At 43.6% G+C, this 27,324-nt stretch overlaps 1 protein-coding gene across 1 annotated transcript in view; it reads right to left on the bottom strand.

Moving 5' to 3' along the window:
• Positions 1-11,631: 11,631 nt before the first annotated feature.
• Positions 11,632-27,324, bottom strand: part of NRIP3 (nuclear receptor interacting protein 3) — a 31,103-nt gene continuing 15,410 nt past the window's right edge. Inside the window, exons 2-7 of the mRNA XM_054026575.1 lie at positions 24,761-24,940; positions 23,319-23,401; positions 18,323-18,462; positions 17,577-17,629; positions 17,374-17,471; positions 11,632-13,850 (exon numbers count right to left, since the gene is read on the bottom strand). Of these exons, the coding sequence (XP_053882550.1) occupies positions 13,835-13,850; positions 17,374-17,471; positions 17,577-17,629; positions 18,323-18,462; positions 23,319-23,401; positions 24,761-24,940 (570 nt within the window). The 3' untranslated portion in view covers positions 11,632-13,834. The remainder of the gene's footprint in view (positions 13,851-17,373; positions 17,472-17,576; positions 17,630-18,322; positions 18,463-23,318; positions 23,402-24,760; positions 24,941-27,324) is intronic.

Here is a 27,324-nt window from a genome sequence, read left to right on the forward strand (position 1 = left end):
AAGACAGAGCCCTAGTGAAGGCCCCAGAGCAGGGGAGGGCAAACTATGGCCCGCGGGCCGGATCTGGCCCATCAGGGCTTTCAGTCTGGCCCTCGGGATTGCCAGCCCTGTGGTGCAGCGGGGCTAAGGCAGGCTCCCTGCCTGCCCTAGCCCCACGCTGCTCCCAGAAGCAGCTGGCACCACATCCCTGCAGCCCCTGGGAGGGGGGGGGCAGAGGGCTCCATGCACTGACTCATGCAGCTCCCATTGGCTGGGAACAGGGAACTCAGCCAGTACATTGCCCAGCACTTAGATGTGAAAGTCTCTGCATCCCATTACCCAGCTAGTCCCTTACAGTATATCTTTAGAGAAGTGGTTCTCAAATTGTGGATCAGGATGATTTAGTTGGGGATTGGTCCTGCTTTGAAGCGGGGGGTTGGACTAGATGACCTCCTGAGGTCCCTTCCAACCCTGATATTCTATGATCCAAAAGTGGGTCACAACCCAGTTTTAATAGGGTCGTCAGAGCTGACTTAGACTTACTTGGATCCAGAACCGAAGCCTGAGGGCTTCAGTCCTGGGCAGTGGCGCTCAGGTTACAGGTGCCCAGCATGGGGCTGAAGCCCTTGGGCTTCAGTTTTGGCCCCCACCACCTGGGGAGGCGGGGGTAGGGCAGGCTCAGCCCTCAGTCCCCCCTTCTGTGGTTGTGTAGTAATTTTTGTTGTCAGGAGGGGGTCGTGGTGCAATGAAGTTTGAGAGCCCCTGCTTTAGAAAATTGTGCTTTGGTAGTTCAAGCTACTTTGCTTAACAAGCCCCCGAGCGAAGGGATGATCAGGTCTGAAAGTGGTTTTAGCGTTTTGCGCGAATGTGACTAGGCTTTTCATTTTCCCCATTACCACTAAGGGGTCTGTTAGAAGATGACTCAGAGGTTGAAATGAAGGTCTTGTTGGCCCATTAGGTTTGAATCTCCAAAGCATGAGTCTCTGGGACAAACTATGGTGTGATGTGTGCAGGGAATCAGTTACAGACCTTGTTAGTTATTGTTAATGAATGTTGTGAATCCAATTCTTCTAAAATTAAGATGAGACAGTAACCCCTTGTATGTTTTCTGACTCATTAGCCATACAATCACTGTTGAGAGCAGAAGCATGTGCATGAAGCTCTCCAAAAAAACCAAAACCAACAAACAGTATACATTTCATACTTCAGCATGAACATGAGAGGAAAAAAGAGCTGTGGTGTTTGTAGTGGTAAGTAAACATACAGGATACCTGATCTCTGTTTTGGTGGCTTCGTGCCAGTCCATCAACATAAAGCCAGCAGATTCAGAAATCTAAATCTTCCCTGATGTGGAGGATCCTTGGGCAGTATTGAGCCATTGTAGCAGCTCCTACACTACACCTCTCCCAGCCCCCAACATACAGAGCACTTCTGGGAGGAAAGGGGTATGGTTAGGTGTCTCTAAGCTAGGAGATTAGTTTATAGCATGATTTGACTACCACAGTTCTCAGTAAAGATTCCAATCTCAACTGGTCAGGTAACCTGTGTTAGAATATCACTGTGTTTAAATAGAGGAGCCCATCTGTACCATATACAACCATATTAAGGAATGCTGTTACAATCCTAGTATCTACCATGGTAGCATTTTGTAGTGTAGACTGGACTTTAACCATGTACCTGACAGTCCAAAGGGACAGTATGTTTTGGGGACATTTAAAATATAGTGTGCATCCTGTCTACACTATAAAACAGAACCAGATTTTAACCATGATCAGGTTATAACCGGTCCCTGAAATAGCTGCATTAGTTTATCTAGGCCCAAGCATGATCCTGATTCCACTGTGAACATACAGATTAACAAAATCATTTGCATGCTTGGACTATCTTCTTGAAGACAGTGCTGGATGCCGCTAAAATAACAACACAATTACTGAGGCCTGGTCTACACTACGAGTTTAGGTCGAATTTAGCAGCGTTAATTCGAATTAAGCCTGGACACGTTCACACAACAAAGCCCTTTTTTTCGACTTAAAGGGCCCTTTAAACCGGTTTCTTTACTCCTCCGATGAGGGGATAGTGCTAAAATCGGCCTTTGTGGGTCGGAATTGTGGTAGTGTGGACGGAATTTGACGTTATTGGCCTCCGGGAGCTATCCCAGAGTGCTTCATTGTGACTGCTCTGGACAGCACTCTCAACTCAGATGCACTGACCAGGTAGACAGGAAAAGCCCCGCAAACTTTTGAATTTCATTTCCTGTTTGCCCAGCGAGGAAAGCACTGGTGACCACGCAGAGCTCATCAGCACAGGTAACCATGATGGAGTCCCAGGATCGCAAAAGAGCTCCATCATGGACCGAACGGGAGGTACGGGATCTGCTCGCCATATGGGGAGATGAATCAGTGCTAGCTGAACTCCGTAGCAGTAAATGAAATGGCAAAATATTAGAAAAGGTCTCAAAGGCCATGAAGGACAGAGGCCATAACAGGGACGCACAGCACTGCCGCATGAAAATTAAGGAGCTAAGGCAAGCCTACCACAAAGCCAGAGAGGCAAATGGAAGGTCCAGGGCAGAGCCGCAAACATGCCGCTTCTACGCGGAGCTGCCTGCGATCCTAGGGGGTGCAGTCACCACTACCCCAACCGTGTGCTATGACTCCGTCAATGGAGAAACACGCAATAGGGAAGCGGGTTCGGGATACAAGGAAGATGAGGATGAAGATAATGTAGATAGCTCACAGCAGCAAGGAAGTGGAGAAACCGGTTTCCCCAACAGCCAGGATATGTTTATCACCCTGGACCTGGAACCAGTAACACCCGAACTCACCCAAGGCGTGCGCCCAGAACCTGAGGGCACACAGGGGACCTCTGGTGAATGTACCTTTGTAAATATTACACATGGTTTAAAAGCAAGCGTGTTTAATGATTAATGATTGATTTGCCCTGGCAATCGCGGCCAGTACAGCTACTGGAAAAGTCTGTTAACGTGTATGGGGATGGAGCGGAAATCCTCCAGGGACATCTCCAGAAAGCTCTCCTTCATGTACTCCCAAAGCCTTTGCAAAAGGTTTCTGGGGAGGGCTGCCTTATCCCGTCCACCATGGTAGGACACTTTACCATGCCAGGCCAGTAGCACATAGTCTGGAATCATTGCATAACAAAGCATGGCAGCGTATGGTCCCAATGTTTGCTGGTATGCAGACAACATCCATTCCTTATCTCTCTTTGTTATCCTCAGGAGAGTGATATCATTCACGGTCACCTGGTTGTAATGGGGACATTCAGAGGTGCCCGTTCCTGCTCGGCTGAACAGAAATGTTCCCCGCTGTTAGCCACGTGGTAGGGGGGAGGAGTGAAGTCAGCATCCCAGATAATTGGGTGTGTGTGTGGGGGGGCGGTAGTTGGGTTTGTGCTGCATGTTAACCCGGAAACTGCAGCCCCTCCTTTTACATTGCAAACCCATTTTAAATGGCCAACCCAAAGGGTGCTTGGTATGGGAAATGAGGGAGCTACTGTTTGAAACCATTCCCACATGTTAAGAAGGTTAAAAAAGCCAAAAGACTGTGGCTTACCATGGCTGCCTGCAAGCCGAAATCTGTTGCTTGGCACTGCGTGAGTGATCTCTCACACCAAACCGGCAGGCCCTCAATATAAGAGGAAAAATGCAACCTTGTAACGAAAGCACATGTGCTGTGTAATGTGAACAGCAAAATTTAACGTGAAAGAGTGTACCCATTGTTCTCTAAAATGTGTCTTTTTTAACCACCTCTCCCTTCTCCTCCACCAGCTGCAAATGTTTCTCCTTTACAGAGGCTAGCGAAGATTAGAAGGAGAAAACGGCGGACTCGGGATGATATGTTCTCGGAGCTCCAGATGTCCTCCCACGCTGACTGACTGCCTCCACGCATTCTGCTGTGCTCTATATCAGACTACAGAAAAGCACAGTATGAACGAGAGGAGAGGTGGCGGGCTGAATCGCGGGATGAACAGAGCAAGTGGCGGGCTGAAGATGATAGGTGGCATCAGCTTGCAGACAGAAGGCAAGAGTCGATGCTCCAGCTGCTGGAACATCAAACTGATATGCTCCAGCGTATGGTTGAGCTGCAGGAAAGGCAGCAGGAGCAGAGACCGCCGGTACAGCCCCTGTGTAACCAACAGCCCTCCTCCCAAAGTTCCATAGCCTCCTCACCCAGATGCCCATGAACATGATGGGGGGGCATCCAGCCACCCAGTCACTCCACCCCAGATGATTGCCCGAGCATCAGAAGGCTGGGCCTTCAATAAGAGTTAAAGTTTTAAACTGCAGTGTGTCCTTTTCCTTCCCTCCTCCCACACCCATCCCGGGCTACCTTGGCAATTATCCCCCTAGTTGTGTGATGAATTAATAAAGAATGTATGAATGTGAAGTAACAATGACTTTATTGCCTCTGCAAGCGGTGCTCGAAGGTGGGAGGGGAGGGTGGGGTGGTTGGTTTACAGGGAAGTAGAGTGAACTGGGTGGGGGAGGGGGGTGGGTTCATCAAGGAGAAATAAACAGAAGTTTCACACTGTAGCCTGGCCAGTCACAAAACTCGTTTTCAAAGCATCTCTGATGCGCACCGCGCCCTGCTGTGCTCTTCTAACTGCCCTGGTGTCTGGCTGCGCGTAATCAGTGGCCAGGCGATTTGCCTCAACCTCCCACCCCGCCATAAATGTCTCCCCCTTACTCTCACAGATATTGTGGAGTGCACAGCAAGCAGCAATAACAATGGGGATATTCTTTTCGCTGAGGTCTGAGCGAGTCAGTAAGCTGCGCCAGCGCGCTTTTAAATGTCCAAATGCACATTCCACCACCATTTGGCACTTGCTCAGCCTGTAGTTGAACAGGTCCTGACTACTGTCCAGGCTGCCTGTGTACGGCTTCATGAGCCATGGCATTAAGGAGTAGGCTGGGTCCCCAAGGATCACGATAGGCATTTCAACATCTCCAACGGTTATTTTCTGGTCCGGGAAGAAAGTCCCTTCCTCCAGCTTTTGAAACAGACCAGAGTGCCTGAAGACGCGAGCATCATGTACCTTTCCTGGCCATCCCACGTTGATGTTGGTGAAACGTCCCTTGTGATCCACCAGGGCTTGTAGCAGCATTGAAAAGTGCCCCTTGCGGTTTATGTACTCGGTGGCTTGGTGCTCTGGTGACAAGATAGGGATATGGGTTCCATCTATCGCCCCACCACAGTTTGGGAATCCCATTGCAGCAAAGCCATCCACTATGGCCTGCACGTTTCCCAGAGTCACTACCCTTGATATCACCAGGTCTTTGATTGCCCTGGCAACTTGGATCACAGCAGCCCCCACAGTAGATTTGCCCACTCCAAATTGATTCCCGACTGACCGGTAGCTGTCTGGCGTTGCAAGCTTCCACAGGGCTATCGCCACTCGTTTCTCAACTGTGAGGGCTGCTCTCATCCTGGTATTCTGGTGCTTCAGGGCAGGGCAAAGCAAGTCACAAAGTTCCATGAAAGTGCCCTTATGCATGCGAAAGTTTCGCAGCCACTGGGAATCGTCCCACACCTGCAACAGGATGCGGTCCCACCAGTCTGTGCTTGTTTCCCGGGCCCAGAATCGGCGTTCCACGGCATGAACCTGCCCCAGTAACACCATGATTTGCACATTGCTGGGGCCTGTACCTTCTTTGAGATCTATGTCCATGTCAATTTCCTCATCACTCTCGTCGCCGCACTGCAATTGCTTCATCGGCTGGTCCTGGTTTTGCTTTGGCATGTCCTGGCTCTGCATATACTCCAGGACAATGCGCGTGGTGTTCATAGTGCTCATAATTGCCACGGTGATCTGAGCAGGCTCCATGATCCCAGTGCTATGGCGTCTGGTCTGAAAAAAGGCGCGAAACTAGTATCTGACAGAGGGAGGGAGGGAGGGAGGGAGGGGCAAGTGACGACATGGCGTACAGGTACAGGGAATTAAAATCAACAAAGGTGGCTGTGCATCAGGGAGAAACACAAACAACTGTCACACAGAATGGCCCCCCCAAAGATTGAACTCAAAACCCTGGGTTTAGCAGGCCATTGATTTCACGGAGGGAGGGGGAAGCAAATGAATACAGAACAAATCTATTTTTTACATCTTAAGCTGGCAGCTGACAGTGCAGCATGACTGATAGCCCTTGGCATCTTCTGGGTGCTTGGCAAAAAATACTGGGCGCTTGGCAGAAAATAGTGTACTACGACTGATAGCCGCCATCATCATTGGGAAGGCAGCAGAATATGACTGGGGGACATACAGAGTTTCAGCCATCATCTGATCGAACTGCAGTATGACGACGACGGATACCAGTTGTAATACACCATCTACTGCCAAAAGGCAAGGGGCTGCTGCTGTGTAGCAATGCAGCCCCACATCTGCCAGCCCCACGTCTGCCAGCACCCAGATCGCCGATGAAGGCTACCAGTCATACTGCACCGTCTACTGCCAAAAGGCAATTAGCTGCTGCTGTGTAGCAATGCAGTCCCACATCTGCCGGCACCCAGATGACATATGGTGACGGTGAGCTGAGCTGAGCGGGCTCCATGCTTGGTGTGGTATGTTGTCTGCACAGGTAACCCAGGTAAAAAGGCGCGAATCGATTGTTTGCTGTTGCTCTGACGGAGGGCGAGGGGCCTGACGATATGTACCCAGAACCCCCCGCGACACTGTTTTGCATCATTTAGGCATTGGGATCTCAACCCAGAATTCCAATGGGCGGCGGAGACTTCGGGAACTGTGGGATAGCTACCCATAGTGCAATGCTCCGGAAGTCAACGCTAGCCTCGGTACTGTGGACGCAGTCCGCCGACTTAATGCACTTAGAGCATTTTATGTGGGGACACACACAATCGGCTGTATACAACCGATTTCTATAAAACCGGCTTCTATAAATTGGACCTAATTTCGTAGTGTAGACATACCCTGAGTCCATCAAAAAATAGACTAGGCCAAATTCTGACATTTGGTTACACTGGGCAGCCCACTAAAGTCTGTAAGATTGCATTAGTGGACAAGAGGACAGAATTTGGCCTACCATAAAAAAAATTCCTACTTTCTAGTAGACGTCACTATTGGTAACTTTGGATGTATATGGAGATCTGAATATGCAGGTCAGTCAAAGTCAGTGTAATTTGTCATTTGACTTTCACTATGATCAAGCAATAAATAATGGAAGGACTTGATCCAAAACCCACTGAAGTCAGCGGAAAGAGTCATGTTTCTTCAGAGGGCTTCGCATTAGGCCCCAACATCTGATCCTGCAAAGACTTATGCATGTGCTTAACTTAAAATACTCAGTGGGACCACTGGGTAGTTATAGTTAAGCATGCACTTAAGTCTTTGTAGGTTCAGGTCTATAAATGGACAGGTCGTATCATGCCATCAGCTTTTAAACTGAACTCTGCATTGAAGTCAATGTGACATTCTGCTTAAAAATTAACAGTTGATGGGTGCTGTTGAAATGGTAGGTGAGATATTAGTGAGAGCTGGCAAGATACCATACTATTGTATAAGAAGCCTTAAATCTAGAATATGAAAAACAAGATGTTTATACTTTGCATGTTCTGGGAGCTGTAGATAAACAGAAAATCCTTCCCTCTTACTAACTAGCCCAACCGCATATAGAAAATATTTCACAATGGTCCATTATTGGTAGCTCTCCCTGAAGCTCAACAACTGCTACAGCTTTCAGGCTGTTTGTCTTGGGAGATTTAGCTCTGTATAAAAATGCTTCAGATTTCGCACTGATGATAGTTTTGAGAAAACAAACGATCTCTCCCTCTTTTAGACTGTTTAAAACATTGATTATGTTCTTCGTTGGAAGTATGATATTTGCTGGCAATAATCTTAAATAGTTTGGTATCTTCTTTTGAAACTGATTTCCCAGAAATGGAATTTTTGACTCAGTTTAATACCCAGTTCTCTCTGGAATTAAGAGGATTTAAACTCCTTCAGATTTCCTTCCGCTGTGAAATCCTCCCTGCTTGAGGGAATGAATTTCTTGGCAACACACTTAGTGAGACATTGTGTAAAAGATGCTAAGGGAGCTATCGCAAAAGGTCATAACATCTGATGAGTCCTGACACGGATACTAACACTGGTTAGTGTACTGATGTGAATGGTCATTTCTGGTCTGCAGAGATTGCCTCTTCAGTTCCTTTTTGGAAAGGCAAGGAATCACAATACTGGCCTTGCTTTTTGGGAGGCCAGCCCTCTCCAGAGAGCTACTTTGACTTATGGCAGCTGATCCACAGTGCAAACTAACTGCAGCACAGCATTCCTTCTCTTCCCCCCACCCCGACTCACCCCTGGCATGCTCCTAAGCTAAAGAGTTCGGGGGAGGGGGTGCATCATAGGGTCACCTACAGTGGCCCTGCACTCGGGGTAGTCTCTGAGAGACAGTAAAGCAACCCTATTAAAATGACTAAGCCATTCAAAAGGGGACCACAGCAGAGCCCAGAATCAGGCCTTGAGACTTTTCTAAGACAGTCTTAATAGTTGGTGTAAGTAGGTTCTGACCGCTCCACTCACCAGTCTGCCTCAGTTTGCTTCCTTCCTGACTGATGGTCCCCTGTGTTGGTTTTGTTGCGCTGAGGTGACTTAGCCCTCTGGCTGAGGTTCAAAATACCACCTTAGAGGGTATGACATTCAAAACAACACCTTCTTACTGCCTTTGTAAGGCTTCCCTGCCTAGACTGACCAGTACCTTCACCCTCAGTGGGCTATGGCTATGTCCGCCCAGCCTTCATCTTGTTGATATAGTTATCACCATAGGGAGGACCCAGGCCCTCCCTCTACTACTGGATGCTGGCACTAGGACCCGATTGCATAAGCTGTTCACTCTCAGACTCAACACTGCCCTCTCTAGTCACACAACCCTTTCCTGGTTCTTAACCCTCTCCCCAAAGGTTTTCTCTAACACCACCTCAATGCCCCCTTTCTAGCCTTTTCCTCCCCTTTCTCATGCTGAGTGCTTCTTCTCCCTCTGATCTTTCCAGATCTCAGCTGCTGCTCCCTGCAGTTCTCTCTCAAGCTTTTCTTATTAAAGAGAGGAAGGTTGGTTAAGGTGCCAGTTTAGAATTCAAAAGAGCTTTATTCAATTCTTTCCTCCACATGCGTCCTGTGTGACCTTGGGCAAATAGCTTAACCAGCTCCTCAAAGGTGTTTATGCTCCTAATTTCCATGGATTTCAGTGTTATGATAGTGGTATGGTAATGATTTCCAGTTAGAAGCCTAAATAGCTTTCAGAATCTGAACCTCACCCTCTCTGTACCTTAGTTCCCCATCTGCAAAATGGGGATAATAGCACTTCCCTACCTCACAGGACTATAAATACATTAAGGATTATGAGGCAATCAGATATTATGGTAATAAGGGCTTTCTTAATACCAGTGATAGATACAGTGGTTTGCTACTGCATGATCCTTGTAACATGTAATCTATTTGGCCTTCCTCAGAAATACATTCCTTATAGTCTGGGCTAGAGGGGTCTGCTCTTAATGAGTATGCAGCACACACTGCTATAGTTGGTAAAAGACTTCCTGGTCTCTTGGTAATAGTTGTTCTGAGGTTTGGCTACTGAATTTCTATTTGAGCTTGGGAAAGCCAATATTTTGTTCTTGTGGTAGATTTCCTAGTCTTACCGTGAAATGGGCTTTGGGCCTGATCCAAAGCCCATTGAAGTCAATGGAGAGGCTCCCATTAGGAGGGTCTAGCGTGGAGCTTTGGGTTTTCTACCATCTGGGAGTGGCTGTGTGTAGATTTTCCTTTCTTGCTTCAGGAGCTCTGAGCATCTTGAAAATTGTAACACCTTGTGGAAGGATGACAACTAATTTCTCTTCCTCTTGTGCCGTGTCTTTGCTGAAATCTGATTCCTGTGACCTTTTTGTAATCTGGGAGAGAACATCATAACATCCACCCTGTTGACAAACAAATCTACAAGCTGAAAGCTGCAGGTTGTAGGATTATTGAGCCATGAAAAAATTCAATTTGTTTGTAACTGTGGCACCATAAACTGGAGGAAAATAAACATATTCCCAGCAACAATCGAGAAGTAGCTCTTGAGAGAGCAGTCTGAGCACGGTAAGCACAGCACACCACTCAACTGTTTGGTGCACATCGGCAGCTGGCACAAATTAGCTCATGGGTCTGGCCCTCCATCTTCACACAGGCTCTGAAATGTTACATACTGACTAAAATCCTCCTGCCACACATGGAGCTGCTTTGATTATAGAAGAGGGAACTGCTGGCAGGATATTCTCCACACGTACCCCATAACTCTGGGACATGGGTCATTAGAGCAGAGGGTCCCAATAGAGCAAAGCATTTAAGCATGCAAGTAGTTCCACTAAAGTTAAGCACATGCTTAAGTGCCTTGATGGATCAGGGCCTAGATTTATTTCCTTTCCATACATGCTGAAAAATCAACCCCCACGGGCATTTGGAGGGGAAATGGGAAGAGGGTTGGCCAGAGTTGTTTAGTAGCATGGAAGAATTGTTTGGGGCCAGATCTAGATTATGATAATGGGGACCCTAGCAAACTACATGATCTAATACTTTTTTTTTAATATTAGTGATTTTTAAGTTTTTGGAGTGAGTCCCCATATCTTGGGATGAGCTAGTCTAGTATATACACATATAAACTAAAGGGCTGATCCTAGCCCATTGAAGTCAATTGCAAAGCTCCATTGACTCTAGTGATGCAGGATTGGACCCTAAAAGAACATTTGCAAATTGTATTATTTAGTTCACCCAGATAAAAGAAATTAAGAAAGAAAGAAAGATTTGGCGATATGATAAAAAGGAGAGGTTATATCTCAAGGACTAAGCGAAGGATCAAAAGGAATTTCTAAACCAAGTGGGGAATCTCAGCTCAGCAGGACATTAGATTAGAGAACAATAATTATATGCATGTAGGATAGTGTGACAGTAAACCCTGTAAATTATGAAAAGGCCAGCAACATCTCCTACTAAGTATCTTCTGAAACAAAGTGCTTTGCATAGAACACTCTTAGGCCTCAATTGCTACAAACTGTTCAAAGAAAAATTAAAAGCTTGGGGAAGGCTTAACTCCTAGGTTTCTGCTATTTTATTGCCGATATGTTGCAGGCAATATATCCACTAAACTACCCACTAATGATCTTTCTATCTTTTTCATCTGATTATTTTGCTTTCCAGGTTTCTAGGAGTATGATTATTGGAGTATCTGAAATTCACAAAGTCTCCTTGATATTATTCTAAACCTTCCTAGATTTGTCCCAGTGAGTTAGGGAAACTTATTGTGAGTGTAAACAGCTCTTTTTAAAAAAAGTAAAATTGAAACAAACAAAATTCATTTCAAACATCTTATTGCAGTCTGATATACAGCAAAATAAGATAAGTTCCAACATTGTTACTTTACAACAATATGCTACATGCTATTTAGTATGTTTGGAAACAAGTGATCACAAAGGGACTCATGTCCTAATAACAGGGAAAATGACTAATGTCACTACTGCAGAGAATAAATCCCAGGAAGAATTACAAAACTACTTTTTAGATTATTCAGGCAGAGACCCGTTACATATTTTCAATGGCTGCAAGTTTAAGTCTAGTAAAAACAGATCACTGGCGTATTCAGGGCACAAACAAATAAACTGTAATAGCAGCTTAAACTTTATTTAGACTTTAATTTGACATTCAGTACGGGTAACAAACACAGAAAGAATAAAGTACCAAAATACAAAACTCATAGCATATACATTTCATCAAATATATTCCCTATTTAGTGAAAGATATTTATACAACACATTGGCAGGATTATACAGTGCAGTCCACCTCTCCTATACATAGAGCTGTCTTATATAAAATACTGTATGTACAGGAGAGTACTGCACCATATCACTGAAATAGAAAATAGCCCAAAACACTAATAATCCAAATTTGATAGCAATATAAATACCTAAGACTAAAAATGGATAGTTTCAAATCCACTGCAAGAGACCAAGCTCCGAGTTGGTAAAATACAGGCACCCATGTGGTAAAGTTAGACCTGCTATTGTAGTCATAGGACAGCAGCATAGAGCGGTCAGGGTTATTGTGAACAGATCAGCTAAACTCAGGACAAACCTATACCATGGGTCAAACTCTGCAGGCCATGCTGTTGGCCTGATCTAATTCCCAATGAAGTCAAAGAGAGCCCTTAGTCCTTATTCAGACAAAATTCCCACTAGGCCAATTCCTAACTGGTGTTGAGTCCCACTGAGTTCAGTGGGTATTGCAGAAACTAGGTCTAGCAGGATTTTACCAGCTGAAGCCCTGATCAAGCAAAGAACTTAATAAGCACGTGTATCTTTAAGTACATGAGTAGTCTGATTGATTTCAGTAGGACTAACACATGCTTAAAGTAAGTACATGCTTAAGTACCTTGCTGAATTGGTACCTAAGTGCTTTTGGTAGCTGAGTGTAGGCTTAGTAATGGCTGCAGGATTCAGCCCCATAGTTACACAGCATAAGAAGCAGTACAAAGAGCCTCCTTGAAAATCTAGCTGTGTTGACATGTATTACGCCAAACACTCTGACTTAATAACATAAGAAAGGATATTAGTTGACTTGATTGTCTAGCAAAGTTCTTAGCTTTGAAAGAAGCCCCTCAGCTGGTGATAGTAAATAATTCCCATTAGCCTTTAAAAATATGTAGAGGATTATTGTAAAAGGTCAGATTCTTTCAAGCGGTGCAATGGATTTCTTTTGTTATACAGGTAAGCTCTATGTGAAGTAGTAGTACCATCATTAAAACAAGATAGCAAAAAGGGCCAAATACTGGGCCCAATGAAAACTCCCAGTTTCTGTCAGGGGGATCAGGTTTGGTCTTGCACTTTAAGACGTCCTGGGGAATTTGATATAAAAATAGTGCATTAAAGATAAGGATGCTGAAGTACAGGAGTTTAAAGACAACCTAGCTATCTAACTGCTGGTGCTCCAAGGGTAGTTTTAAGCTCAGTCTAGAGCTGTTGTGTTGGCATAGGCTCAGGGAATAGCACTTGGGTGGGGAGAAAAGTAAAGGTGCTCAAAGTGAATTTGGATCACAATATCCTACACCACTAAGGTTTGGTTCACGACTGAATCTAGTAGGCCAAATTGTCTATCAGCAGCACAGCTGCTTTTTCAACAGTAAAACTTTGTGCTTGTTTCTTTCTTTATGGCTCAACATGCAAATCTAGCAGGATGGAGAATTTTCCAGAATTGCTGTTATTGAACTCTGAATAATTCTGGTAAATAGAAGTCCTGAAGACAAATTTGATCAGTGAATAATCATATGATTGTTCTTTTCATAGACTACACAGTCACATTCTTAATAACATGGCAACAATGTTATGGCTATTAGGATGATTTTTTTTACCAATATGTGATATTTATGTTGATATTTTAATATGAGTGCCTTCCTTTTATGGCTATTTGAACCTAGTGGTGTCAATTTAGTGTATATAAATAGTAGCTATTGAAAAAATCATTAGTAAAAATCTAATTCTGGTATCTTCTAATCACAGATGAACACAATTATTTCATTTGAGGCTGCTATAAAAAGTACTTTTCTCATCGTTAGAGTAAACTCATCAGGTTTGTCAAACCATTCATAATCAGTGGTGCACTATATTAGAGTCTAGAAAATAAGCATATGTTTCTATCTCAAAAACAAGACAACATTGCTAAGTTACTGGCTACTGAATATGATTTAATTTCACTTTACAGCTGTAGCCTAGCATAGGTGTTATCAATGATACGTGTTACTATTTCCTCTGAAACGGCTGCACAGCTTTTCTTTGATGTCAGGGTTTCTCATTTGTGAGTGTTTCAGTCTTTATTCCTCAGAAGAGCTGAAATGAGAAGAAGAAAAGAATGCAATACAATAGGAGGTTTTGTAAGGTCTGGGGCTAATTTCCGCAGCCACATTAGGAGAGCAGCAGCCAAGAAGCAAAAAAGTCAACTCCTCACGTTCCTTCTAAATTATATCAGAACAATGTAATACTGGGCTGTTAAGAAGGCGCCGCTCCTAATATTACCCACCATCACAGATAAGCAAGGGAATCTCTTAAGATGTTTAAAGAAAACTTTGTTTGATGGCATTCTGTCTGGCAAGGAATCACTTATCAACAGTTGCGACTGTAGAATCTATACTCCTATTGTTTTGCATCTGATGAAGTGGGTTCTAGCCCCAAAAAGCTTATGCCCTAATAAATTTGTTAGTCTCTAAGGTGCCACAAGTACTCCTCGTTGTTTTTGCGGATACAGACTAACATGGCTGCCACTCTGAATTCATCTGTATGATCTCTGTCAGTTCCATTCTATATGCATCCGAAGAAGTGGGCTGTAGTCCACGAAAGCTTATGCTCTAATAAATTTGTTAGTCTCTAAGGTGCCACAAGTACTCTAGTTCTTTGATTGTTTCTGTCTGTTGCATAACTAATTTTGCAAGATTTAAATCAACTAAGGTGGTGGGCTATTATTGGTTAAAGAATTATTTTGCAATATGTTAGGATTGGTCAAAGAATTATTATGTAATATTTTAGTAAAATGCTTGGTTAAGGTATAGCTAAGAAGGACTCAAATTTCACTATATAAACTGGGGTCCAAGAAGGAGACCAGCAAGGCGAAAAGAATAAGAAGGAAAGCCCTGAAAGAAGAAGAAGAACTCACCCCACAAGACACAGCTTAAAATCAGAGCTGCTAAGAATCCTCTGCATGACCATGATGTGCAGCAAGGAACCAGAACCCAGAGGTACTGACCTTGCGTAGCCAATAGGGAAAGTCCGCCTGTGTGATCAGGACTGGTAAGCATAGCATTGTATGCATAGCACAGGCACCGACTTTCCAATGTGCCAGGGGGGTGCTCGACCCCTGGCTCTGCACCAGGCTCCGCCCCCACTCAACCCCTTCCCCCAAGTCCTCACCCCACCTCTTTCTGCCCCCGTCCTACCCCCAAGCATGCCATACTCCCCATGCCATGAAACTGCTGATTGTGGCAGGAGGGGAAGGCGCTGATTGGCGGGGCCAACCAGCGGGCGGGGAGGTACTGGGGGAAGAGGGGGGCTGATAGGGGGGCTGCCGGTGACCATTTTTTCCCTGTGGGTGCTCCAGCCCCGGAGCACCCACAGAGTCAATGCCTAGCATGTGTGTTTTTTCTTGGTAATTGTTCATAAATAGAGGAGAAGGATATTTCTGTGTAAGGGTCTTTCACTGGTAAAAAGAGCCTGCAAATCTGTAGAAGAGTATGCCTTGAGCCCATGGAAGGTAAGGATTGATACTTAAATGAACCAGATTATGTCAAGCCCTAGGAAGTGGGTGTGGGTGGCCCTGAGTCCTAGGAACTGGGTAAGGATAGGTGCTTTTCGCCCAGAATCGTAAGATCTGGGAAATGGTGAGTGCACTGGAGTCTGCGTGTTACATTTTGGCTGAGTAAAAATGGCGAGATTGGACCCTAGTCAGTAATAAGAGATAGTAATATTTAGCAATATTAACACCTCGTACTGGTGCCAGTTGTAACAGACCACAACCTTAGCTTCTGCCATATTCACATATGTCTTGAAGGAAAAGGGGAAAGCGCCCTGCTTTTACCTTGTAGGTGGAAAGGGTCAGCTGAATGACATGCCTAATTCCAAATTTCCCAAGGACCAAGTATCTCAAATTTCCATCCTAACCCAGGTAGCCACAGGGCAGCATTCTGCACTCAGCCAACCCATGGGTAGTAAATTTGTTGGGAGTCAACAGGAGTTTTGTGTATGCCGGGGAGCAGCACTGTGTGGTATCATCATGCTAAAACATACGATTTGCAAAGGCTGGTAGTGGAGGGAGTCTCAGAAATGCCAGAGACTTGCATACAGATGTTGTCATTAAAAAGTCAACACTGGACCACAAGCACCAAACAGTCAGTATTTCCCTCTGCTTAGAATGGGAAAGAACAGTGGTAACTCACAGACAGTTGTGTGTCAACTGTTGGTAAACATTGACTTTTAATGGCAACCACTGTATATACGTGCCCAGACTCCCTAATCTAGTTGTTAGTACATGGGCCTACTTTTTGTGCATGTTGCCTTATGAAAGCAAATAGAAATAGCCGAAGTCCTATTTATTTCTCATTGCCACTAGGCTGTATTTATTGGGGTCCTCTTTAGCATAACAGGGCCTTGAACTAGTTGAAGTCTGTAGGTATTACTATAATACAAATAATTATTGATAATAACAGGCTGCTAAAAGACACCTGACCAACACTATGAAAACCTACAATACTGTTATGTCCCGGGTCAGCAGGTGGTGCTCTTACATACAGTCTTCCCAGTTCTTTTTCTTAGCAATGAGCAAATGTTCAGCTTTGGGAAGACATGCTGTGTTGCTGTAAGTTTTTGTTGTAAAGAGCAGAGGTCCTGAAAGAAGGAGCTGTGTGAGCTGCAGGCGAGTTTGGTCTCTGCTTTGGTCTCTGATTAGAGTCCACATTTGAGGTAGAGTAGCTCTCTAGTAACCAGACATCGATGTGACACTCAAAGAGAGAGATAATGTGGCCTAATGGACAGGGCACCAGACTAGGACTCAGGAAATCTGGATTCTAGCTGTAGCTCTGGTTACCTTAGGAAACTTCATCCCTCTGTGGCTCATTTTCCCCTCTGAAAAGAGAGATAATGCTACTCCTTTGTAAAGTGCTTTGAGATCTTTGATGGGAAGAGCTATGCAAGAGCTAGGTGGTGGTGCTGTTATTATTATTATTCCCAGAAGAAGGAATTGCCCTGCATGCTCCTAGACTGCCTCAATTCAGGACTGGTGTTGTAAATAAAATATACCCAGACTCCAAGTTTCTGATTTCTCCTCTACGGGGAAGCCATTCTGCAAGGCCTCAGACCATCAGCTAACTCAGCAGAGAGGCACATTGGTGTCAGGATGGGATGGGGGGAAGGGGTAACAACACTACCTTGAAGTGCTTCACAACATTTCTGCACTGTGGGCTAGTCACAGTTTTGTGTGTATTCATTTCCCTTGTGTTTAAAGTCCTTTCCAGAAAAAAAATATTTCTCAGGGAACATTCTCAAAGCAGAGTGTCAGGAGTCAGGCAGATGACCCCCATTAACCTCAAAAAGAGCCAAGTGGCTAAGTCAAACCCCTCTGTGCATCTCTTTGAAAATGACCCCTCTGTTGTTTGAGGGTAGCTTACAAAAACATGACAAGAATCAGCCGAAAACAATCCAGTGACCCCATTCAAAGCCCTCTGACGTAGATGAAAAGATTTCCTTTTCTATCAATGGACTTTGGATCAGGTCCAGTTTGATGACTGCTTTAGCCAGATCTGCATTCCAGGCTAAAAGGAGAACACATACATGAGATTCCAGAATAGCTTTAGAATTACATACTTACTTCTCTCCATTTGTGGAGATGTTATTATCCACAAATGGGATTTCTTCTCTTTCTGTCTTCCCCAGTACAAGGTGATGCTTTTCCATATTTATGACACACTAAAATAATAATAAATACTAATGTAAGAGGGGAAATAAAAAACACATAATGATCCCCTCCACAATAGTAAAAGAACAAGAGGGTACACGCAAGAGAAATCCTACCTTCAGAGATTTCAAGGTCTGGAGCCCAAGGGAGAAGTTTTTCTCATTTTCTTCTGTTAAAAAAAAAAAAAAAAAAATCAGATTCTGAATTAACAATGGTCTATTGTATTCTTTGCAAATATCTCCACTTTTTATGAAAGACATTTAGCTAAATACAGATCAGTTACTAAAGGGACTGAATGAGCCTTGAGGGATCTGAAGTAGACTACAGAGCTTTTCATCTCTAGGTCACTGTCTGACAGTGATCCAAAGAGGGTAGTGACTGAAAGTTGTTACTACCTGATCAGGCCCCGGTGTGAAATGAGTTTGGTGACTTCCATCCAATTCCTTGTGATCAGATTTTCACAACACAAAAGAATCATCTTTTTTGGCAGTCACAATAGAGGCACCAACGATAGAATACGCCATGGAGACTAAACTATTCCAGATCAGGGACAAGATATGTTATTGGCAGGGAAGTATAGGGAATCTTACATGCTGATGCCTTTATGATACCTGCTCTGTGGATAAACAGACAGACTTGAACTGTTGATCCAGCAATAAATTCACTTTAAAACAATAAGAGAAAAAAACATACTTTCATTCTTATATTAAAGATCTCTATTTTTAAAATGGTCAAACAGCTTCACATTTGTTGTTGATGAGCAAAAATGAACACGCTACCTACTTCATAGCACACTGAAATAGATATGGGATCAGCTTATATCATATTTACAGCACTGGAAAGATACTGCCCAGCCACTTACCTGTGACAACTGCAGAACAGTCCACATGGATAGTTCCCACTGTAACAGCTAAATGTTCTATCTGGCCAATCACTTTCATATTGCGTGGTAATGAAATCTTCTCACCTTCAGTCTTGTATGTTTTGATATGCTCCTTTAACCTGTACATTGAAACCAGTAACTGCATTTAACAGTGGGTGTTCAGCTGAGATGGCAGTAAAACTATATTCTTTGAGCTCTCCGTTCATTCCTATTAAGTGATTATCATCTGAAGCTGCTTTATTGGTAATCTCTCTGTGCTGATACTGTATCCTGACCTGATCCTACTCCAGTTCATATGGAGATATACCTATCTCATAGAACTGGAAGGGACCCTGAATGAAAGGTCATTGAGTCCAGTCCCCTGCCTTCACTAGCAAGACCAACTACTGATTTTTGCCCCAGATCCCTACGTGGCCCCTCAAGGATTGAGCTCACAACCCTGGGTTTAGCAGGACAATGCTCAAACCACTGAGCTATCCCCCACAGTTGAAGTCAATAACAAATGTCCCATTGGTTTCAATGGGGCAGGATCAAGCCATATATGAAGAAATTATTTTGAGTTGTATTTCACAGCTTTTTTCTGAAGGAGTCTGTTCCTTAGAGTTCTCTCTCATTTCCCCAGGACAGAAGAATCTGTTAATCCGAACCTGTCTTCTAATAATAAAGTTCCAAATTCAGCCCTGGTGTAAGCATGTGCTGCTCTGCTTTGAATTCAAGGCATGTTGAACCACTAACACCACATCATCATTTGGCCCCAAATTTCTCCAGAGTATCTTACAGCTAGGAGAGCGTATGTGACTTTTGTTCATTAGCAGATGATGACAGGTTACTTCACTGGAAGTAGTGACATATAAATAAAATATCCAGCAGAAGAGGAAATGCTTGTCAATGATGTATTATATTTCAATAAGCACAATATTTTCCCTAGATCATTACATTCCATAGACTATTCTGATAACATGTATGGATTATTTAGGTACATTTTTTCACATTTTATATTGAACTGAAATTAAGTGGAAATTCAAACACAATGCGATAATTCCTGCCTGGGATAATCCCAATTCCTCCCCCTCCCCCCCACACACAAATCTGCTTTGCAAGAGCAGTCATCCCTAGAGGAACCAACTCTCAACAAGGCACTTTGAAGCCCGTGCCATTAAAAGAGCCATTTTCCTGTCCCATAGAACTGTCTTGCTGAGCGAAGGACCAAAGAGTTTCCATTTCTTAATTTTGTTGATTTCTTTTGATCTTTCCATGTGTTCTGGTTTGCCAGGCACATTAAAGATAGTGAAGTGGAATACTTTCCCCCTACAACAGCTAAACTGCATAGAATGGCAAAACTCCTTTAGCAGATTTCATTACCATTTAACATTCTGATTAATTATTGTGATTGCTCAGAGTGAAGCAGGTGATTACCAATAATATTTCTACCAAATACACATGACTAAGCACCACAAAGTGATGACCTCACCATCTAAATTGATAATCCACTCAGGAGAAGTATAAACATATTAGGAAATCCTGTTTTCCACCAGCAGTCACATGATATCAAGCAGCACTCTGCCTGGCTACACCAGGAATTAGTAGAGAATGGGGCAAATTCAGCCCCAAAGGTACTCTCTTCAAAGAAAGCTATTGTCCAATTTCTATAATTAATTATGATATGATATGTTGTATTTAGATCTGCATTTATCAATTTATTTCTGTCTGGACTGTCTGATAGGAGGTGTAGGTGTTCAGGTATACTGAGTGCCATGTAAAAACCTAGACAGACAAACAGCGCTTATAGTAAAATATAGGGCAAAGAGATGCATTGGGTCTTGCCCCTGATGTCAATAGATAGCTCAGCTGGGGATGCAAAGCTTTTTTATGGAGCTGGCAAGTGTCTCTCTTCTCGGCTACCTCAGTGTGTAGACATCATTGCCTGGCTGAGTTATGACCAAATGATTCATCAGCAGATGGTGAGTAATGTAGCTAAAAGAACAGGAATTCAGGCTCACAGTCCCACGAGACACAAAAAGATCATACAGCCTGAGCCTCCCGAGAGGTGCCAAGCGCCCTAAACTCCCATTGACTTCATTGGGGCAGAGGGGAGATTGTATCTAGCTGGGTCAGGACCAAAGAGCCTGATTTTCAGAGAAGCTGAGCACATGCAGCTTCCATGGACTTCAGTTGGAGTTCTGGGAAACCCACAGTTCTGAAAATCTGACCCATGGGAGGCAGGAGGGTCTCTGAGCTGTTCCATTGTCCCGCTAAGGTAACAGCCAGAGGGGGACATGGAAATATGCTATTGAATATTCAATGTTAAGGGTTTGTTATATAGAAAAAAGTAGCTCAACTGATTTGCCAGGAATTCCATGGCTCTCTGTGATGTTAGCTAAAATCACCAGCCTAGATCCTCTGCTACACCCAGTCTGTCTCTGAGGGGAACAGCAAAGCAGGTGGGGAAAGGTACCAGGGAGCCACTTGTTGCTCCTTGATCTTCAGACTGGCTTTATGCTGACCCTGGAAATGTTCAGAGCAGACTGGGTGCTGCTGTAAACTCCATGAGCTGGAAAGAATGCCCAAGGAGCTGTCTGCCAGTAGAGGACAGGAGTGCAGCACTCTGGCCACACTCCCTCCATTCCCCTTCCTGTTCCTTAAATACCACCTATGTTGAGGGCTGCAAGGAAGGAAGTCTGTAGAAGCCAGCTATGCTGAATCTACATCCACAGGTGAGATGCAGCTGGTTTCTGCCCCTTTGTGCCACTAGAGCAGTGCACAGGAAGCTGAGGCGAAGGCAAGATCTGCCCCATTTTATCCCTTATTCAGGGCCAGATTGACTTCAATGGGGTTGCACATTTGTAACCAAGGGCTGAATGTGGCCTGCAGCAAAGGAGAGAACAATTACTTGGGGGAGGGCACATGGATTTTTGCCTTTTCTAAATTGCTTTTGGTTGTAAGTAAGAACCAGATTCAGTTAAGAAAATCAGAGCAGTGGATGGAGCATGCCGCATAGACAGAACCTCAGTACAAGATGGATGCATGGTGACAGCTCCTAGAGGGCATGTAATCAATGTGTTCATTTATGTTCAATCAGACAGAAAATCTGCCTGAAAGCAAGCTTGAAAAGTAGGACAGCTCCAGCCATAACCAGCAAAAGAAGGTATTTAAATGATGATGAAGTGGGATCCTTCTTATCCTCTCTGCAGAGTGATCCCATTAATATCCCTCACTGCCAGCCACAGAGGATTTGTTAGAAGATCACTTCAGGCTAATTAAATTGATCTCTTACCTAACATGTAAGGAGAGTATTTAGGGTGGCACAAGGTGTAGGTTTAAAAGGATGAAAAAAGAAGGGATAATTCAGTGTGAGTATCAAGAACGTTCTGATGGGGAGATCTTTTAGGACATGAAGGAGTCAGGAGTCCAGTGGGTGGAGTCCTTTCCTGGGACCTTTAACCCCAGACTGCACAAAGTAATACTAGACAATGTACTATAAGCACCTTCCTGTACTGGCAGAGAAATGGATGAGATCTCTTAATAGGTATTTTCCATCTCTGATTTTAATGGCCGCATGAAATACAAAAGCCTATATTAAATCATCCGAATTTTTTCAGTGTCGATCCATGTATCATCTACGTCATTTTGAAGTAAACTGTGCTGCTGCATTCTGCTGTAGCACAAGAGCATCAGTGGATGCCAGAACGGAATGGGTTAGAGGTCTGATTTAAACTAACAAAAGCTATTGCATTAATCACACTGGAGGATGACCTCCCCGTATCTCATGTCACTGCAAACATAAAACTGAAATGGCCCAAGAGGCTGGCGGAGAGAAAGAATGGTCTTTTGGTCAAAACACTAGCAAGAAACTCAGGTCCAGGTTCAAGCTTTCAGCTCTGCCTTAGGTTTCCTGAGTGACCTGAAGACTACTCTGGGGTTATTTATTTATTTATTTTTAAACTAACTCCTTCAGGGGAGGGATCATGTCTTCCTGTGTGGGTCAGTACAGCACCGGGCACAGTGGGGTCTGGATCTCAATTGGTGCCTTGAGGTGCTACTGTAGTACAAATAAATATAGGGAGGCACTGACTGCTTTTAATTTTGAATTTCCTGATATAGAGCCCAGTCAGGGCCCAATACTATACATGGATGTAAGTCTGTACTTTAATATTTAAATGTATTTCCTCTCTCTATGACAGGAAGGGATTTTGACACTGAAGCCAACAGGAAGTTTCCCATTGACTTCAGTAGGAGCAGAAATTGGCCCATATATTGATCTAAGTCAGCTCATTAGACTTGCTCTTTGATGGCTGGGACTGTTTTTTCTAAGGGGATTGAAAATAGTATAAGAATCAAGTCTGACATGTAAATGGACAAGAACAGACACATCGGGCGCCACTCTGGTCTGTTGTGTAAAGGCTCACTACGCTGAGCGCTGTCAACGTCCATTGGCTTCACTGGGAGTTGAGAGGTCTTCTCCCCTCTCAGGAGAGCTCAGCAGTGTCAGATGCATGTGATTTACTTCCTTGTTCATAGCAGGTGCAGCTGCTTTGCAGCCATTAAAGACTATTGTGCAAATAAACAACAGACTTTACAGAAAATGGACATTATTTACCTAGTGGTGTGTAACGGTGCTTAGGGAACAATTACAGTGGTTTGCATAAACATGGTAAGCTGATCTTGAAACCTCAATGTTGCTGGGGGGGAAATATCAACACCAATGGCTTTACCCTGCTTCATTAAAGTAAATGGGAGTTTTGAACATTATTGTAAGTCAGTCATCTAATATTGTTAAATATATTTCCTTTCTTTTTGATGGGGAAAATTTTTGCCACTGAAGTCAGCGGGCACAAGAACAGGCCCCTAAACACCATTTCAGAAATAACGTGGAAATTCTGAAAGCTTTCCTCGTTTGTACAGCAGCAACGATACCATGTATGAGTACTCAACATGCTGCCTTGTACCGTGAGTTAGGTTTAAAGAGGCCGCTTACCCCAGTCTATCCAAACATGCAGACGATAAGAGATTATACTGACAACTGGTGTCAATCACAGCTTTCATGTCCTTTCCAGCACACTGCAAGGAGAAAACAAAAGCGTTTGGAAGGAACAACAGAATGTAAGAAAGAAATCCAGTGTTAATTGCATCTGTGCAAAGATCCATGTACATGGAACACAGGACTCCAATAGCACCTGCTATGTCACCATTGAGGTTTCACTGTTCCAGCACTTTCTTTTCTATTTCCCTCAGCCTCTCAACTGTGGCTTAGCACACATGAGGATTTCAGACTAATGATTAAATGAAACTCCTCTACAGAATAATGAAAACGTAGGGTTGGATCCTGTGAGGTGCTGAGCACCTGCAATCCCATTGAATCTTTATCTGTAGCTATTGGGCCAATCAGATATCTAAAAAAATAGTCCTTATTGTGGTGTTCTAGGATTGCCCTTTTCCCAAAGGTCGCAGATCCCATTCCTTGGCTGGCATAGCTTCTCAATGAAGAATGATAAAGTCACTGTGCTGACTGGAGGCCACATGCCGGCAATCAAAACTTCCCTATCCCCTTCAAATGTTACAGGCCTGGCTCCTCAGCTGATGCTAATCAATATCACTACACGGACTTCAGTGGAGCTATACCACATTACAGCACTGAGCATCCTGTTGGCACTCTATAAATAAACATCTTCTGCTAAATCCAACATTAGGAGATGGCAGGAAGGGGGAGCCTTATGGGAAGAGAGATGGGACACTGCGGGGACTAAGATACAGGGAATGCTGAGGGGACTAAGATACAGGGGATGCTGAGGGTAGGGGGGTTTAATCACAAAACAAAATTATCCAAACTTTTAAAATAAACATGCCCCAGATTTGCTATCCTATATGCTCCAATGTCAAAGGGAATGGCAGTCAGGACATTCCCTGGGGCATTCCCACACAGACAGACCCATGTCTGCCTAGGGAGGAAGGCTTTAGAGTTTGACACACACAGCTCTACCACACTCAGGCTGCCTTCGCTGAAGGGAAGTTAGTGATGATGATGGAAAGATTAATGTACTGGGCAGCTCAGGAGCACAGGAACTCCAAAGCCCCAGGAGACTTACGTTTGGGTCACCCAGCGTAACAGCTGTGTTTTTAAGTCTACTGGAGCCTTTGTTTTGCAGAACTGCTATTATATCCGTCGTATGAGAGAGAACAGTTAGCTGGAAAATAATGCATTTTTCCAGGGCTGTCGACATTGTCCATTTCCTTGTATGAAGGAAAACAGACACCTGTCAAAAATAATATTTCATCAGCAAAAACATTGGGCTTCATAACACTAAACCTGGAATACAAGGAGCCTAGTTGTGCCTTCATTATATTGGTGGGTTCAATTCCTCCTGCACTGCTGATAAAAGGATTTAGGAAAAGCTGGCGAAGAAGTGGAGGAAGCATTACCTGACAGCACACTAATATTAAGTCTTCTTCCTCCTTTTTCTTTGGGTTGTCTGGCTTGGTTTGATTCAGCTTATTGGTCTGTGCTGAGATGTCGTTCTTTGGAGTCCATGTACTTCGGTTGTTTCGTAATTTTGACAAATTTGTCTCCATTAAGCGTCTTTGCAGAATGTTATGTGGTTGCTTTAAAACAAAACAAAAAATAATACAATTATAAAATGATAATACTACTGTTGGGCTCCATTGGTCAGTGATTTGAGTCTCAACAAGTCTTTTATAGAGACAGCAAAGGCTAAATAACTTACCTGACTTCAGCTACATTCAATAGGAATTCCTAGACCAAAAGAAGGCTAATGTATCAGCCGAGGGAAAACTCCATGACGTCAAAATAGTATTTGGAGAGCATTATTTCCCCTTCCAAGAGGCTAGCCAAGCTGAGGGCATGATATTAACACAGGAATCAGAATAGACTTAAGAAAGACTTAAGAAGATATATTTGATTCTTCAATTTTCTGGAAGTTTAACTGATAATAATTTGGCCTTTGACTAAGTGCCTTGTTTAATATGCAGAGGACTACGTGACCTATTGAGTGAATGCAGAGACCTTTCATCTCTTAACTCAAATTGAGTGTAGGTCACTTATTAAGTGAGTGTGTGTCTTAATCTAATGCCTGCCTTCTGAAATTGTTTTACATGAATCATCACAGAATCAACCAGCTGATTTGGGTGTGCTATACAGCCACTGAAAGGTGAAATTGGATAAGGCACAATTGTAGAAAGATGACTACCACAAATACGGCCTATGTTCATATATGGTTTGACCCTTTGGATCAGAATTTGGTCCGACTTAAACCTTACGCCATATGGCTCTTTTCCCTTCACTCTTCATGTCATCCTTCATGTGGTTCCTCGCCTCTCTACGTTCTTTAAACAGCTTCCTGTGCAACAAGCACCCCTAAATCCTTCCTGATAGCACACTGCTTTCACAAAGCCTTTCTACATTGGCCAGGGGATTATACATACTCACAGAAGTTTAGAGATGAAAGTGATCTGTTAGGTCATCTAGTCCATGTCCCTGCCACTAGATGGTTGCTCCCTCTACATTTTTCTAATGAGCTTCATCTCACCAACAGTGATACATTCACATCTTCTCAGAGCTGAACTTTTGCCTATAGGTTGTGCTATATATTTGCCTGCATATTGTATATTTGCAGAGGTGACTATGACAGTGAAGCACCTAACTCCAATGGAATTTCATATCAATCTGGGAGCCTAACTCCCTTAGCCGCCTTTGAAAATCTCAGCCTGTATTTTTTTAATTAGTTTGCAAACTCTTTCCAGTGAAATTCCTGTGTTTTAACATGTTCAGTGAAACATGTTAAATAATAAAGGTTACAAGCGACTAATGTAACATGGCCTACAGAAAGTCAGATGACATGAAAATGCTCTCCTAAAACAAATACATTGTTGGTATTTCAGGTTCTGTTGGGGGCTATAACATTTACAGAAGAAGTGAACTATATTAGATGGATAAGAATCAGGTAGACATGGTAAAATACCTGCTGTCATTGAAACACGTCTTCTCTCTTTTTTCATACCCTCAGCTTGGCTATCCTCTTGGAAGGGGAAATCTTTTTGTATTGAAAGGAAAATAAAATTTCTTAATCTATGGCTGATGTTTTGTTTGACTGGCACTCATAATGGCATGTTCTGTATAATGAGATAATGTACTTGATTCTGCACTCAGCAGTCAGTAACAATGAAAGATTAGAACTCTAATTATGCTGCCTGCATTACCTTCAAAAAAGTCATGGGGCCAATTCTGCCATCCTTATTTGTGGTGAGAACTATTTTATTCCTAGTGAAATCAGTGGGACTAATTTCACAGCAGGGTATTACTTAATGTAAGTATAGGTGGGAGAACTTGTTCCACTTTTTTACTTGTATAGATACTCCACACTGTGGCATGAAGAAATCACTTAAGAAAAGAGTCCTCCCATTTAAGGCAGAACCATTAGGTATGAACCAGCACTGTGATCACAATGAAAGCATTCGAAATAGAGTCAGCTGCACAATACACCATCTCTAAATAGAACAAGCAGAAAAACTCAACTATGTTAGTGCTTCCTACAGGCAGAGGGGCAGGTGGTTTGGAGAGGATTGCATGCCCTCATATCCTTGAATGTTTCCTACAGTAGAAGCATGCATTTTTACAAGCTCTGAATCTGCACTTAAAATTCATCAAAGATGAGGATTAGATGGCTTATGTTACAGGTCCTGGGATAGGGAACGTTTCACCTGTAGACCCTCAGCTCACATCCAGCCCAGGTCAGAAGCGACTAGGGACAATAGGAGCTTCCAAACCTTCAAAAGTTCAGCATTAGTCTGGACACTTTCCCAAACCATCAGCTCCCAAACCACACAACCAATTCCCAGTGAAAGAAGTTACTAGAGAATCAAGGGTGGGCCGTGCCTAGGCATATCATTGCCACCATGCCTGAGAACCTCTCATTAATTTCCAGTGTAACAGTTCAATGCACACGTGACAAGCTCCACCATGGGTCATC

Source organism: Malaclemys terrapin, chromosome 4 (genome assembly GCF_027887155.1).
Source record: "Malaclemys terrapin pileata isolate rMalTer1 chromosome 4, rMalTer1.hap1, whole genome shotgun sequence".
Lineage (NCBI taxonomy): Eukaryota > Metazoa > Chordata > Testudines > Emydidae > Malaclemys > Malaclemys terrapin.